Here is a 17,253-nt window from a genome sequence, read left to right on the forward strand (position 1 = left end):
ATAAAAGGATCGGCTCGGAATCGGCAAGACGTGAGACTGACCAGCAGGTCACCGATCCGGGCCGGTCATGCGAAAAATCGGCCGATTCCGATCACTGGCTGGTCAATCGGTGCATCTCTACAAAACACCCCTACAGAGTGCACAAATGATTCTGTTCAATTGCAATGAGTCACTTATTAACAATAACTTGCTGCCACCTGCTGGCGGTTTTAATTTCACATTTAAAGTTTCTTTTTATAACTTAATTTCAAATACCAGTATTCAACGTTCTATGTTTAATATATCAAAACATTATTTATGCATTTGTAATTGCAAGTTAAATGCATTCATGTCCTGCACTAAACAGTAGTGTGTAAATGCATCTAAATGCAGCTTCTGTGTTTCTTCTGCATTACAAAGATAAATTTTATTGATACTGATGTCATTTGCTTGGTAACAGCCCAAATGTCTTATTATTCTAATGCACTGATTAAATGTAAGAATCTGACTCAAAAGATCGAGACAAGGCAGACACCGGGGAGTAACGAGTAGACCAGACGAAATGGCACTACACAGACAGGACTATAAATACACAGGTAAATTAACGGACACGGCTAGACACGAATAAACTAATGACTAATTACATCAGACAAGGACAGGAAACAAACCAAATATGGGCAAGAAAACACAGGGAGCACGTGGAAACACAAGACACACACAACAGAGGACTGACAGTTATACATTTGAATTTATTTATACCAGTGGTTCCCAACCTTTTTTTCATATGGGTAATCTGAGCCAATACTGTGGTAAGAATGCAAATATATGATTTCTAGGTAGCCTATTTATATGAAAAACAGCAGTCTAAATACATTTATTATAAATGCACAAACGCTACCCTATAGCTTAATCACAAATATACTGTAATTACATTCCATTACTCCTTTAATACATTTAATACACGTCTACATTAATATAATAAATTTGATATAAATACCCCACATTTCTGCCACAATATCATGGTGCAGTTAGTGTTACTACAGTAAATCCATGGTAAACGATGGCGATTTGTAGATTGAAAACCCTTCTGACTGTTTCGTTGCACACAGTGTTTTTCTGCTGTTTGTCAGCACTGTTTTATCTGGATTTAAACTAGTTTATATCAGTTGACTGATATCGACTACTACTAGTTTATACCAGTCATTTGTGTTCTTCGCTGAATTCAAGCACTTCTCACTGGATTTCACAGCGCTGTTTAGTGGTTGCGTGACCGAGTAAACACATCTGCTCCAGTCAGCTCGCTCTGCGCTGCGCCGCTGTTTGAACCGAGCGGATATGGTCCTTGTGGCACGGTTCAAATGAGTAGCGCTGTTTTGTTCCGCTTTTGCCGCATAAACATTCAATTGAATATTTATCGAACTTGGTTTAGCACTATATAATTATAGTTATCGTTTTATCATTTAGTCCTACCTCAAAGTACTGTGAACTCTGGCGCCCCCCAGGTTGAGAACCACAGATTTATACCATAGTCCCACAGATTTACACTATTTGTGGCGGCATATATATGGAAATTCAGCGGAAGCGGGAGAGATCGAGGTTTCCCCGGTAACGCTGTACACAAAGCAGCGCTCAACTCACAAACGCTGCTTTATCAGACATTACATGCAAGATTAAATGAAAATGACATCCAAAATTTTCTGAAAACAGTCAGTTTCCATCATAAATACAATGATATAAAAACACCCACACCGGGTTTCGTTTTGAAACGTGCAGTGCTCAACCAAGTATTCTCCCCACCCACAAATCATTCGAATTTCCGTAGGCAGGATTTATTTTTGTGATATCACAAACAAAGGAAAACAACATTGTAGTCCAAACAAGCCGTTCGTTGTAGTTCTTGAAAAGGGATTTCTTTTTTACGAAATATCTCCCTTTGGAGTGGACTTTGAGATTTGTAACTTTGTAGATCTTTTTATGCCCAAACATACACACTACACACTGACTAAAATTCAAAAAGTGAAAAAGTGACCCCTTTAAATGTGCGCTATTGCATTGGTCTGCAGGTAACAACCCTCAGTACTCAAGAGGGCAGAGTTACAGTACCTTCAAATTTCTGAATCAATAAACCAAAGGTGTTGTTTTTCTGATCTGCAAATTTATTATAAACAGACTGACTATAACAAACTTGCTTAGCAGGTTTATTTGCAAACTGTTGTATCGCCATGACAATGCATGACCTGAAAGAAGACCATAAAAGAAGACATTGACCCTTCACAAAGACCCTTAGTTAATGTTGCTATGCCCGACGAGACACTGAGCTGACACACCACTTTCTCACGCAGTGAAAAATACATTGCACTGACAAGAGCAGGTTACTTTAGGCATTAAACAAAGTCTCAGCTTTAAACTTTCGTAATTTTTTAAGAAATTCCACCAATAAATACAGTTTTTTTGGCTCTTTAATGTGTTGTGTAGCACCTCAGTTCAAGCGGCAACTGAAGCGATCATCTCTTTCTCTTAGTTATTTAATGTAGCACGAAATAAACATGAACATCAGAAGGTATCTTTTTTCAATGTGGAAAGACGTGAATATACAATTGATCTTGGTCTATGACTCCAAGACTGTGACATGACCAAAGTCATTTTCAACCAAAATCTTCACAAAAATATACGTACTAGCCTAAGTCAAATGTAAAGGAACGACATCACAATATGGTAATTCTGCCTGAAATCAGGGAAGTTAGTAACTGAAATTAATGTCACTGCTAATGACTGCTAATTATATTTGGAAAATGTTAAACTCACTTCAGTCTCCTCATCTCGGCACAGTTTACAAGAAGATTCATTCGAAAGCTGTTTTGTAAATGCTTTTTGAACACTACCAAGCATCATACAATAAAAGGATAACAAAATCACATAACCTTCTGAAATTATTTTTAAAATGGCCTACAATTTTTTAATATTTATTATATAATGTAGGGTTTACACAACTAATCATTCTACTAGACAAACAAGTGGCCAGGTCAAATATACCTTAAATACTAGTTTGCTAGTTAGTTTAACTTAATTCTGCTTATTTCCCCTTTTTTTAAAAAAATGGGGAAGGATAATATCATATCATCATTGATGCTTTTTGAGAATGTTTCACTCTTTCTCAGAACTAACCATTACCCAAATCCATGTGTGCCAGACTTTCTCAGATTTTCTCCCTCGCAAACAACTGATCATATTTTCATTAAAACATTTTGCGAATTGCTTACTCTCACATAGAACAAAACCAACCAATATTTAAATCTCCTAATTACATATCAACGCTCAAAGTGTGCCAACACTGACAACACTATAAATGCAACATATGTATTTTAATAATAAAAAGGTCTGCATGATACATGAAAATAAAAGTGGAATTATGATATGGATAAGGGTGATAATCAAAAAACAAAGGCTGCAATGTAATTAAATATACTTTCTGCATAGATCTCATAGAGCTCGGTTCATAGAAAATCTTGCTTATTATGAACTTAATTTCTGCATGAGCTGTGAGTTTGAGATGCTTATGCATATATGCAGCATTTATTTCACCACATTTGTATTGAGAAGCGTTTATAAACCTGTTACCAACAGAGGAGAAGACATAAATATTGCAGTTTTACAGTTGTACTATAAAATAAAATTATTATTTTTATTAAACAGTTCAAAAAATTATTAGAAATTAGAAATTAATTCAAATGTGTGAATAATATTTCTAAGTCACAATTAAAATTATGACTCGACTAATTTGGGTGGTTAATTTATTTGTACTGCATATTAAAAATAATATGCAAATGTTAATAAATAAATTAGGAATAATTAATAAATAAATAAATTATTATTATAAATAATAAATACAATTATAATATAATAAATATATATTATATTATAAATATATATTGTTATTTATTATATTATTATAAATACATTATTATTATAATTAAATAAATAATTAATAATTAATAAATAAAGAAATAATCATAATTTAATAAATAAAGAAATAAATAAAAATTATAATAAATAAATTATTATTATAATTAAATAAATAATTAATAATTAATAAATAAAGAAATAATTATAATTTACTAAAGAAATAAATAAATAAAAATAATAATAAATACATTTACTGCATATCTGTCTCTCTTCCAGTTCAGAACAGGATGATCTGCAGCTGTATTACATTATGTATTTCAACAGTTTGAAAACATAGAAGAACAAATTGTTCAATAAAACCCTTAATGATTTACTATTGATGCTTAAAAAAAAAGTTATTTAATTAATCATCCAAAAAATTCATCATTACCAAAATAACCAATAATGACTGCTTGAAAGCTGCCTATTCGCAAAAATTGTAGCTTGTCACTTGTGCTCCTTCTACCCCTAAAGGGTGTAAATTAGTATCTTAAGTTACCCATAAAGGGATAGTGACCCAAAAAGTTTAGTATAATTTACTCCCCCTGACGTTGTTCCAAACCTGTAATGCAATTGCCCGACAACTGTAAGGTATAATTGTTGCAGTTTTCCGTCACTGGTAATGAAAAATAGCTACTTTTTTCCTGGATTAAGCCATGAGAAAAGACTCAAACCCCTGATAAAGCATATGTTTGAAGTCACACTCAGCGTGGGGTGTTAAGTTTTGTGTAAGTTTCTAAATTAGGAACAGCTCTTAGACATAGGCCTATATGTCTTCTTGGCAACATAATAACCAGTTTTACTACAGCATGCTAAAAAGACAGCACCTGAAATCTCCAAAGCTCCTACTCAACACAATCCATAACAAAAAAAAATGATTGAAGCGATGAACCAATGCGCAAACAACATCAATCCATCCCAGAAACCATTCTGTCCCATCAACAGAGGAATTCAGTGATGTATTCTTCTTAATTACAGCACAAAACTCATGGCACCCAAATATTATATGAGGTGCACTGCTATAGATCCTGTGGCATGGGGTGGATAAATATACAGATTCATACTGTAGATGCATCATGCTCCTGGTTTTTGCTGATCTGGCTCATGTGCACCATAATTCATGATCACTACTGTATGTCATGGAAGTGCTGGCCTTTGTGTAGTAGGCCGTATTTAATGAGGATGTCCAGATATGCATCCAAACACCTGCTTTTCTCCTTTTCCTGTCTTCATAATAACGCACAGTTAAAAACAGGTTACTATGAGCTGTCATGTGATTCATTTGCCACTGAATTCCCTGCAAGATCCCCTGATGCAAGGAGGCCCAGATGATAATAAAACACCGGTGCTGCATTGCCAGGATTTATGAAGCTCTTCAACTAAACTACTCATCGAAAACGAATAACTCATAAATAAAGCTTATGTTATGGTGCATGTTATTAAAGTGAAAAATAATGATTAGATGCGGATGCGATGAGAGATGCGCCGCATCCTGACACACAAGACATCCACTGAACTCAAGCCATTGAATAATTATTTGTCAGTAACATTGTTATTATTTTGCATAAACTATGTAACAGCAGTGTTCAGATGAATGATGATAAAAATGAGAAGGTTTTGAGTGAATTACCTATACACAGGCTCCAGACTCTGTCTGCGATGCTGTCGCTGTTGTTCTTTCTTTTCTGACTCTTTGTGTATAAGTCTTATTTTTTGGCCGTAATGCGTATTATTTCATTTTAGCATGTCATTTAAAGGTTTGCTGTTAAATGCAATCTCTCTATCTCTGCTTTGTATGTTGTCCAGTTACCGCAAGTGTACGATAAAGATGGACCGATCCATTGCTCAACTAGGGGCGCGTGGACTGCTTACAGTACTAATAACACAGTATAATTTAACCACAATTTGTCAGTGTGTATTTCATATAGAATCTATAAAATTACTATTTATTTCTAAACAGTATATTAAGAGGCATGTGGTGCGTGACCATAATTACCATAAAATAGTGAGAGACCATAATTACCCACTCTGAAATACATGGACTCTTCCGGAGCGCACGCACTCTTAGCAACAAACCAATGTTTCCATCCGGGTTCTTATTCCAGATGACTAATAATAAAAGGTTAATAATAAATATGACATATATTTCCTATTTCTAAAGTAATAAATAATCTTATTTTCTTACTTATTTTATGAATATAAGCCCATTTTCGAGCATGTTCAGCATTGCTGACTGTGAATAGATCACAACTAAAAGATGAATAAAAATCACAGTTGGCCTACAGTCGCACTTTACTTCATATATTACGTCATAATTCAAATGTTGTTGTTGTTGTTTTTTGTTTTTATTTTTAATATATTTAAAGGTTAATATTAAACATTGATTAAATGGTAGTGTCATTTGCTGTAACATCACTGTTTAAAAGATATGATTTAGTCAAGTGAATTTGAATAAGTTGACCAATAACGTAGAAAGATGTTTTAATAAAATACAGAAGAATTTCTGTTTCATTACTGATGTTTATTTCGTTTGATAATGCTACGATCTTCGCTATTATTTTCTTGGTTTCGTTTGCTTTGTTTATCTGAGGGTATCTATTGCTAGCTGCTAACATCAGTGTTTTTTTAGGATACAATTTGATCTCTGGGGTAATTTATAGTAAATTCACATGCTAAGGAAAACACTGACCACCCGGGTATTTGTTTAACTGCATCCTGCTAAAATATATATATATATAAAATAAAATTAAAAAAATTAAACCTAATTAGCCTAATTAGGAATGAGTAATAGGCTTCTTGTTAACCTATTAATGTGAAATGGTTTTATAAAGTGCATAATGACACATCAGCAACAACAATAAGAAGAATGAAGTTTTATTTATATTTAAACTCTTTAAATTAAATAATTTATAAACATTTTATGCACTTTTTTATTGAAAAGTTATGAGCAAACTCGATCATATATAAAAATGATATGATCGATATCTTGACATGTTATTTCAGTAGCTCTGTGTTTTCAAGACTAAGTCAAACATTTCTACAGGGTAGTAGTATTCACAAGATATCTCTCAGTGAGAATCAATACATTCTCCCTGTGATGGCCTTTGGAACTTTAGAGTGTCTTTTTGTTTTTCTGCACTGTTTCGTGTGTTGAGCAAAGGGCCTGATGTGTTTACTTCTTCATTAACACAGAATACACCAACAGGAAGTATAACTATCTCTGTTGGCGGTATGGCAAAAACTCGCTTGTTAATCTAAGCCTCTCAAACAGGAAATGACTATGACTTCTATGCTATAGAGACTTCAGTTGAAGAACATTTGTGGCTATTAACAGTTGAGCGTTTCCTTCAGTGTGACCGGTGCATGTGATGGCCCAGCCAAAAGATCCAAACTTTGGGCAGTCATCAGGCACTAACTCTGCCCTTCAGAGGCTGGACACGTTAGCTAGCCGGTTTTTTTACAAATATCGAAAAGGGCACCAGGAGAAAGGACTAGAGAATGAGGGGCCACATGTGTCAGAGTATACCGTCCTTTGGGATGCAACAAGTAAGTCAAAGTGAAATTCTTTTTTAAAATATTTCCTTATTTTTATTAATTGCACAAAAATGACTGATTTCTTAAAATGATTGACTTTTGATATAAATAAAGTCATTGCATATACTTTAGAAAGTATCTGATGGATTTTCACAACCTCTAGATTGAAGGATATGATGTAGGTCTTTATTGTAATTAACTGAAGAGTGCAGAGTAAAATGTGTTAGTCTTGTCTAAGTGTATACAGTATATTTCTATACACTTTGATTGTTGTCAGACTTTTTGTGGTTTCAACAGGAAGAGATCAGTTTGCTTCTAACAGCCAGCAAAATTTAAAGCACACTAAATTTGTTAGTGTTAAAACATCAAGTTTCCTATGCATAAAGTATTAACTTTCCTTGTAGTTAATGGCAGAGCTGATAATACTGTAGGTTGCCCTGCTAGGCTAACATGTAAATGTAAAAATGTAAACAAATACAACACTGTTACTGATATACATCTACTGAAAAACATGCAATTCAAATCTCATGTGCAGGTGGCGGGCTAAACCTTATAGAGACTGATATCACAAAAGTTACATTGTTACAATGTTTGTTGTGACTGGTTTTATGAAAACAGTGTTATTTATCTATAAAGATGTCAAATGGAGAGATAATATTCTGTTAACACTTTTTTTATTTTGTTAAATGCAGTGTATAATTTTTGTAGTGCAATGGTGTCTCACTGTTCTTTCTCGGTCTGCCATGTTTTTGGTTATTAATTTGTTAATAAATGTCAGAGGAAACTGTTTAATTGATCAGCATGAATATTAAGTTAAAACATATTTGTGTGCATTTTAAAGTAATTTCAGCAGTCTCAATAAAATCAAGATAAATCCAAAAGGAAGTCATTGCTGTCATGTGGCTAATGGTCAGCTGGCCGTTGTAGTTCTACATTAAATAATAATCAAAAAGATGGCAGTGTTGTCCTTTTAATTTGCATTTTATTTATAATATTCCTCAATAATAATAAACCTTTACTTTCCACAATCTCTCTGGATAGAAAATTGAGTAGCTTTCACTGATAATGCCTTTGACTGAGCAACCAGATGAAAAGATTAGTTGATAACAGCATATCTGTTTCTACCTAAATTAAATGGCAAGAGCTCAAGCAAGCAGAAATCATCCACATTATATAACACATCCTTTGTTAAGCCATTTTTGCTTTTGTATGTTTCACTTTTTAAAAAGAAGTTTCAGTTTGCACTGTGGTTTCCCATGTTGGAAATGTGTTTTCATTGCACAAAACTCAACTCAAACTCTGTAGCAGAAACCTACTGTACCTGCAACTTTCAGTTTATTATAGAACACACCTTTTTGAAAATTTGCATTTTTTATTATGTCTAACATATGGGTTTCGAGAGGGAGATAAAGAAGAGTCACTCCACTGACATTTAAAGTTTAAAGCATTTGACTAAATTGGTTCAAAAATTATTTGTCAAAAAGAAAAAAGGTGTTCCACAGGGTTCTATTTTAGCACCAGTTTTATTTTCTATTTATATTAATGATGGTCGTGAGATAGCCTCTGCTAGAGTTCATTTATATGCTGATGTCACAATTATTTACACAGTAGCACATTCGGTGAATCAAGCCATAGGGCTCTTGCAAGAATCTTTTCAGTTACTGCAACTGTCATTGTGCAACTTAAAATTGGTTTTAAACTCAAATGAAACAAAATACATGCTTTTCACTTGTTGCCGCACTGAAACAGATCATTCTATTTGAACTTTACAAGGAGAATCTATTGAAAGAGTAAATTGTTACAAATACTTGGGTATATGGTTGGATGACAAATTGGGATTTTATGTACATATTGAAAAACTTTTTAAAAAGCTTAAACTAAAATTGAGTGTTCATTTTGCTTAAATGTTTTCCTTTTGAAGGAAGAAAGAGAGTTATACAAAGTTGTTTCCTCTCAGTGTCAGATTATGGTGATGTGTACGCATGCAGGTTTATCTTCACTTAAAAAGTTGGACTATGTATACAATGCTGCTTTACGTTTTGTGACGAGTGCTCCTTCACGCACTCATCTTTGTATATTGTATGAATTGGTGGGATGGTCCATTTGCTGGTCCAAGTGCATTTGCTGTTGTTTATTGCTAAGGCATTGTTAGGTAAATTACCAATGTATATCTGCAGTCTTTTATCCTTTTATACTTGTAATTACATCACTAGATCTTCTGCTAAACTTAAGAGTATATTCAGAGCTCGGAAAAACTGCCTTCTCTTTTTTTGCTCCCTCGTCATGGAACGAGTTGCAGAGGGTTATTATGCTGGAAACACTCCCCTCTTTAATTTTTTTTTAAAAACCTTTTATGGTCTACTATAAAGGAAACGTACTTTCTATGAGTAATTGTTGTTGTTAGGATGTATTTTTAATCACTTGAATGAGGGCAAAATATATGGTTGTTTTATGTGTTTGTAATTGTTTTATTGTGAAACTTTTTGTGTTGCCATTTTGGCCAGGACTACCTGGAAGAAGAGATTTTGCATCTCAATGGGACTCTCCTGGTAAAATAAAGGATAAATAAAATTAAAATAATTTTAAAAAAGTTACCCCCTCTTTAATCTAGTTCAAAAACATAAAATAAAATTTAAATCCCTTACAATATAGTTCCCACGCTCAGAACTAGAAATGCCAGAGGATGCTAACAGAATGATATAGACCAACTTCAATGCAATAAATAAGCTCTGTGTTACACATTTAAATGGATTGGAATGAAGTTGAAAATGTTAAAGTTGTGTTCCATTCTATTCCATATAAAGCAATTTATTGTTTATCTTAAAATCATGCATTGCGCTGTCCTCTGTTTATTTAGTGAAAGAATTCTTGGCAAAAGCCCAAGAGGACTTCTTGAGAAAATGGGACTGTCAGCCACAGGTATGGGAGCTTTATCACAACAAACATGAAAGTCGGAGACAGTTGTTTTTTAGCAGAACTAATTTTTGACTTCTGGCTTGGGTTCTGCAGAGCACATCGTGTCTAGATGACTTTGACAGACTGAAAACTCTTGGCACTGGCTCTTTTGGAAGAGTACTGCTAGTCAAGCACAGACAGTCGGGACGATACTATGCTATGAAGATTCTGGACAAAGAAAAAGTGAGTATGCGTGCTGTATACTGTTTATCCTCCTTCAGGACCCAGCAATTGATTTTTGTCCTCTGTGCAAGACATTTGTGTTTGTGAACTTGTTTGAGACATAACATTCTATAACACAGTCGTGGTGAATCTTAACGAGTACATCCTTTCTCTTTTAGAAATGCAGAATGTATATTATTTTGAAAGTGTTTATTTTTAAGTTTTCCAAGAAGAGTATGACTTTACTATAAAGATATGGAAAGGATTTAAGACCTGTTCACATTCTGTTTATTATGAGTGAGTTTATTATGCACTGCTTTTATGTTGTCAGCTGCTTTAAAGGCTTAGCTCTTTTGTCTGTGGATTCTGATTAGATGTCATTGTTTTTAGCTTTCATCAGCTGGGAAAAATACCATTGCTCTGTGTCATCAATGTTATAGCTGTGGTGTGGACTTCCCTATTATCATAGAGTTTGAACAATTATTAATGCTTTGTATATTTTTACTTTATTAAAACTTTATAGTTATCATTAAGCTCAATAAATTTCAATAAGCTTGTATTTTGAAGTTATACTGAGTAACAATATTGTGCATTACTGATACAAATGCTATTAACTAGACCTTTCCACTAAACTAAGTTTGCCTAATTTGTGTATCTGTTAGTGACAAACTTCAACAATATATAAATCATATAGGTTTATCTTTATGTAATAAAGAATTTATAAAGAATTTGAAATTGAAAAAACTTCACCAAACGGAACACTAATCATCCTAATGGTGACTTAAAACAAACCATATTAAAAATATTAACAGTAAATAGAGCTAAAACATATATTCATTCTGAATTAACAAAAATGTGCTAATATCTGTAAGTCCACATGCTTTAACCAAAAACACAAATTATACAAGTGTATTGTGGGTGATTAATGATTATCAGTGACTTGCATGCTCAACACCAAATTTAACATTGTACGTTCTTGCTGTGTAATATTTTAAGTTGCTCAAACTAAATCACCTAACTTCATTTTTTTATGCAATGTCAACGTTTTATTTACTGTATGTTTTCCACAAATAAATTTGCTATGCAAATTACAGTGGTGGCCCAAATTATTACAACACTATACTACTAAACAACACTAAACAAAAATATCACTGGATTATTACAGTAATGGCAAAATGAAAGTTTGGAAATGTAAACTGATATTTCCTACTGGCAGACTACAGCAAAAGAAAGAAATAACTGACTTGAAACCATTTTCTAGCTGGTCAAAATCCTAGATGTTCTAATAATTTTGGCCACCACTGTATGTAAAGATGTACTCATTTGGATTGAACACCTTAATCAAAACACTAATACTGTACATACAAAACATTGTAGGATAAACGTAATTTGTTTAGATTTTATATCATCTTTTTTATCGGGGTTACAGAAGACATTTCTGAAAAAAAAAAAAAAGTAAAAGTTTCTAAATAACTGAATCCCGATGTTCCCTACAGAGAACAATATAATAAAATTAAATGCATTTTTATGTTTTGTATGCGCTAAACTAAACTGAGTTATTCAGTTGACTTAAATTTAGTGCTGTCAAATGATTAATCGCAATTAATCATTTGTTTTTGTTTACATAATATATTTATGTGTACTGTTTATTATGTATATATAAATACACACACACATTCAGTATATATTTTTAAAATATTTACATGTATATACATTTATATTATTATATTATATATAAATATATTTAATATATAAACATAACGTATTTTTCTTAAATATATACATGCATGTGTTTGTATTTATATATACATAATAAATATACACAGTACACACTCATATATTGTGTAAACAAAAACTTTTATTTTGGATGCGATTAATCGCGATTAATCGTTTGACAGCACTACATAAATTACTTCAAATCAAATTTCCAGCAAATAGTTTCTTAAATTTTCGAACACTGATTATTATTTTGGAATTTTAGGAAATTCAAAAGCAGGTTAATTGTCACAGTTTCAGTTGAGTCTGGCTGGTCTGGGCCTTGTTTCATGTGTCACAACATAATGTGAAATGCAAATACATTTACAGAGCAGGGAGGAAACTGAAACTTCCTCTGCTGACAGGATCAAACCGCAGCGAGCAGCCTAATGATGTTTCCACTGTTGACTATCACATAGTCAAGACTGCTAAAGTGTCATGTATCTTATGAAACCAAAACACGTTGTTTTATTTTACCAAAATACTGGAAATGTATGTAATGAGAATTCCTAAAATTATCACATTTTTTTTTAAACAAAAGATATTCAGTTTCATTAAAGAGAATTTAATCCTATTAATCTTCTTTTCTTTTTCTTTTTTTCCATAATTGGCAATACAAATCCCTTATGATATTGGTCGTATATCTACACTATATCACTCATTCATTCTTTAACCTTTTTTTCACAAATTAGAATTTTTTTATTAAATTAAATTAATAAAAGGAGCATCTAGCCCCACTTTACCTTACTTATTTACACTGCTTTATGTAATATATGCTCTTGGTATGTTAAAAATAATATATTTTGTTTAGTATTTGAAATGTGTAGAATTTTAGTCAATATTTTTATTCAGTATTTCCTCCTGCTTTTGATCATTTTTCAGGTGGTGAAGCTTAAACAAATAGAACACACATTAAACGAGAAGAAAATATTACAAGCAGTGTCCTTTCCTTTCCTTGTGAAGCTGGAGTCCGCTTTTAAGGTACACATGCAATTTATATTGAAAAGAAATACAATGACAGAGCAGAGGGTGTGTGATTAGGACATAGCTAAAGCTACTGAAAAAATAGCGTTTTTACATAAAACAGAAATTAATTGTATTACATAGCATTGTGATGATTTCATTTAAATTTCCTTAACAGGATCATTCAAATTTATACATGGTCATGGAGTATATCCAAGGAGGTGAGATGTTCTCACATCTGAGACGGATTGGAAAATTCAGGTAATAAAATGTCTTTATTATGTACCTTTACCTGACCTTTTCTCTTATAAACGAAATAACCATGCTTTTTTTCCCCTCATATAGTGAGCAGAACGCACGGTTCTATGCTGCTCAGATTGTTCTGACATTCGAGTATCTTCATGCTCTAGACCTCATCTACAGAGACCTTAAACCTGAAAACTTGCTCATCGATCATCAGGGATACGTCCAGGTGTGCAAGTCACTTAAATGTCACCTGCACTTGAGCTTTTATTTCTAACTCTTATATTTGAATGTGATTTAGGTCACAGACTTTGGCTTTGCCAAACGAGTCAAAGGCAGAACTTGGACGTTGTGCGGTACACCAGAGTACCTGGCACCAGAGATCATTCTCAGCAAGGTAAGAAAACACGGCAGTAGTTCCTACTCCTCTAGAAGTTAAACAAATCCTTAATGTTTTTCTTTGTTAGGGCTACAACAAAGCTGTTGACTGGTGGGCATTGGGCGTTCTGATCTACGAAATGGCTGCTGGATATCCACCTTTCTTTGCTGATCAACCTATTCAGATCTATGAGAAGATTGTATCTGGCAAGGTCAGAAGAATTTCAGTCATTTTTACTATGATTTATTATATTTATTACAGTACTGTAATCGCCAGTAAAAATTCCCTCTTGGTGTTGGCCTTACTGTATATCTACACTTTAAAATGAAAGGCTCCAAAAGAGGGTTTTCACAGCGATGCCATAGAAAAACCAGTTTTGGTTCCCCAAAGAACCTTTCAGTGAACAGTTCTTAAAAGGGGTGGTGATGGCGCAGTGGATAAGACACATGCCTTTGGTGTGAGAGACCCGGGTTCGAATCCACTGTGAGACACCAATGTGTCCCTGAGCAAGACACTTAACCCCTAGTTGCTCCAGAGGCATGCAACCTCTGACATATATAGCAATTGTAAGTCGCTTTGGATAAAAGCGTCAGCTAAATGAATAAATGTTAAAAAAAAGAACCATTTGTTTCTTGGTGTGAAGAACAGAACCTTTTTCCACTGTAAAGAACCTTTTGTGGCATGAAAAGATTCCATGGTTGGAAAAGGTTCTTTGTGGAACCATTGATGCCAATAAAGAACCTTTATTTTTAAGAGTGTATCCCTATTTCTTTAACCATTTATTTTACACAAATTATTTTGCTCCATCAGTACAATAAAATTAGGTTGCTATATCAGAACAGGTAAAAAAAAAGAAGAATTTCATGACATCATGTGTTTTGAGACCTGAATGAAAAACAAATTTACCCCAAAATTAAAATTTGCTGAAAATTGATTCACCCTCAGGCCACCCAAGATGTACTTTATTTCTTCTTTGGAATAGATTTTGATCAATTTAGCATTGGATCATTTGCTCACCAGTGGATCCTCTGCAGTGAATGGGTGCCGTCAGAATGAGAGTCCAAACAGCTGACGTCCACACATGACTCCAGTCTATCAATTAGCATCTTGTCAAGCAGAAAGCTGCATGTTTGTGATAAACAAATCAATCATTAATGCCTATCCATATGCTTTCTCCAGTGAAAAAGTCATCTCGTCTGAATTAGAAGATAAATATGCACAGATCTGTTGCTGTTTACAAGTGGAACCCATTCAAAACTGTTCTAATATGTAACAAATATGTCGGTGGTTTTGATGTGAGAGCCCAACAGGGGATGGACTTCTTTTCTCAGGACTTGTGTTATAGACTTATATTTTTGGAGTTTTACTAATTTTTCTAATGTGTTTTTGCATCTAATTTTATTTATTTGTTAGTACATAACAGAAAATATGATGCAAAATATTGTTCTAAAATTGTTTTAAAAATAACATCTTTAGGCAAACTAAATTAGTTACTAAATAATTCGTTTAAACATGTTTTAACATTCTCGTGTGCGTGTGTGTGTGTGTGTGTGTGTGTGTGTGTGTTTTAAGCAAGATGACAAAAGGGGGAGACTTGATGATGTTTAATGTTTAATTATATCGGGACTTAGAGCCATTTCAGTTACACTGGGTTACCATTGTGATGAAGAGTGGAGATTTTGCTTAGACAGAGGACAGAGAGGTATAAAATACAATTTTCTAAGGAGCAAAATTATCATTTATTATGCTTATATGTGCTATTGTTTGTTAACAGTTAGCTATTTAGTTGTTAGATAGTACAATCGTATAATTCAGTTAATTTTTTGCCATAAAGTCACTTTGAAATGACTTAATTCGATGATTTGGCAGTCATGTGAACAAAATACTTAATTGATGTGCAGCTGATGTACGTGTATAAATAATGCAAAGCCAACACACTTTCTTCAGTGCATGGCTTTAAATACATTTTTACTTTGAATGTTTTTTCTTCAGGAAAATAAATATTTTTGCTGAATATTAAATCAATATTTAATGTTTAATAAATATAATTTGAGTCGGTCTAAAGGTTCATTTTGTTCTGTGTGTACTGTACCAACCCTTTAAATCCTCTGCTGACAAAAGTTAAAAATGACTGACAATCAGGGAACAAGAAAAAAAGACAAATTATAGCTAATAAATGGCAAAGAAACGAATCAAATCCCCAAATGTTCTAGACATTTCCAACAGATGTGACTATTTCATTTCCACAGGTACGATTTCCTTCACACTTTAGTTCAGACCTGAAGGATCTTCTGCGCAATCTGCTGCAGGTGGACCTCACAAAACGCTTTGGCAATTTGAAAAATGGAGTCAGCGACATCAAAAACCACAGATGGTTCGCTACAACAGACTGGATTGCAATCTATGAGAAGAAGGTGTGGTCTTAACATTCAGGTTTCAATTTATTAAGTGGTTCTTAAGAACTGCTCTTTTGTAAGCTGGTGAATTTTTTTTTAATGTTTTTACAGATCGATGCTCCCATCATACCAAAGTGCAGAGGTCCTGGAGACACAAGTAACTTTGATGAGTACGACGAGGAAGACGTCCGGGTATCTGCCACAGAGAAATGCACAAAAGAGTTCTTGGAGTTTTAGAGTTTCTGTAAAGGCTTTAGTTGAAGTTCACATGGCTATTTTGTCTTGTTAAGCCATTTCAAATTGGAATCCAAGAACATCACAATTCCTTCCACGTTGCTTCATTCAGAGACTTTGGGAGATTTGGAAATTCACAGGTGCCTTAAGCAGTGAAGTCTACGGCATTAAAAAAAAAAAAAAAGATGGTCTTCTGTTTGGAAACATTATATATTAATTAATTTATACAATGAATAAAGCTTATTTTTCCTGCATTGTACAATTTTTTTTCATTCATGTTACACAGGAAAAGTGTCCTATATGCTCAGTATTAATACATGAGAAAAACTCAATGTTTAAGTGTGTGTGCACGATATCTGTCTGTGGAATATGTGTGCCGAAGAAAGCTTTTGGATGTTCAGAAATAGCAAAAGATGAAGAAAGTGTTTAAAATCAAGTAAAATATCTCCTTAAACAGTGGCAATACAGATAAATCCTATATGATCCTGATATTCCATTGAAAGTCTTGAATGGCACTGAAATTGTAATGAAGCGATGCCTTTGATTTGTGCACCTTTTACAGTCATCTGTCTTCTTATATGGACCATGTGAAAACTTTTATTTTTAAGAGAAATTGTATATGCTACTGTAGAGATTATGATGTCCAATTTTGGGACAATTTATTTTGACACTGAATTAAAGAAAATGATTTACATTGCTTTATAATGTCCG

General features: G+C 33.3%; 2 protein-coding genes across 2 annotated transcripts in view; one reads left to right on the forward strand and one right to left on the reverse strand.

Moving 5' to 3' along the window:
- Positions 1-5,753, reverse strand: part of ttll7 (tubulin tyrosine ligase-like family, member 7) — a 100,175-nt gene extending 94,422 nt beyond the window's left edge. Inside the window, exon 1 of the mRNA XM_079396433.1 lies at positions 5,552-5,753. The gene's annotated coding sequence lies outside the window, so the exon portion shown is untranslated. The remainder of the gene's footprint in view (positions 1-5,551) is intronic.
- A 1,305-nt stretch (positions 5,754-7,058) lies between these two features.
- prkacba (protein kinase, cAMP-dependent, catalytic, beta a) lies at positions 7,059-17,251 on the forward strand. Its single transcript, XM_079396434.1, has 10 exons — positions 7,059-7,467; positions 10,313-10,374; positions 10,465-10,593; positions 13,210-13,308; positions 13,469-13,551; positions 13,636-13,762; positions 13,835-13,930; positions 14,001-14,123; positions 16,162-16,326; positions 16,420-17,251. The coding sequence occupies exons 1-10, from the start codon at positions 7,290-7,292 to the stop codon at positions 16,543-16,545; spliced, it is 1,188 nt and encodes a 395-aa protein (XP_079252560.1). The 5' UTR covers positions 7,059-7,289; the 3' UTR covers positions 16,546-17,251.
- Positions 17,252-17,253: the final 2 nt, after the last annotated feature.

Source organism: Barbus barbus (assembly GCF_936440315.1).
Source record: "Barbus barbus genome assembly, chromosome: 37".
Taxonomy (NCBI): Eukaryota; Metazoa; Chordata; class Actinopteri; order Cypriniformes; family Cyprinidae; genus Barbus; species Barbus barbus.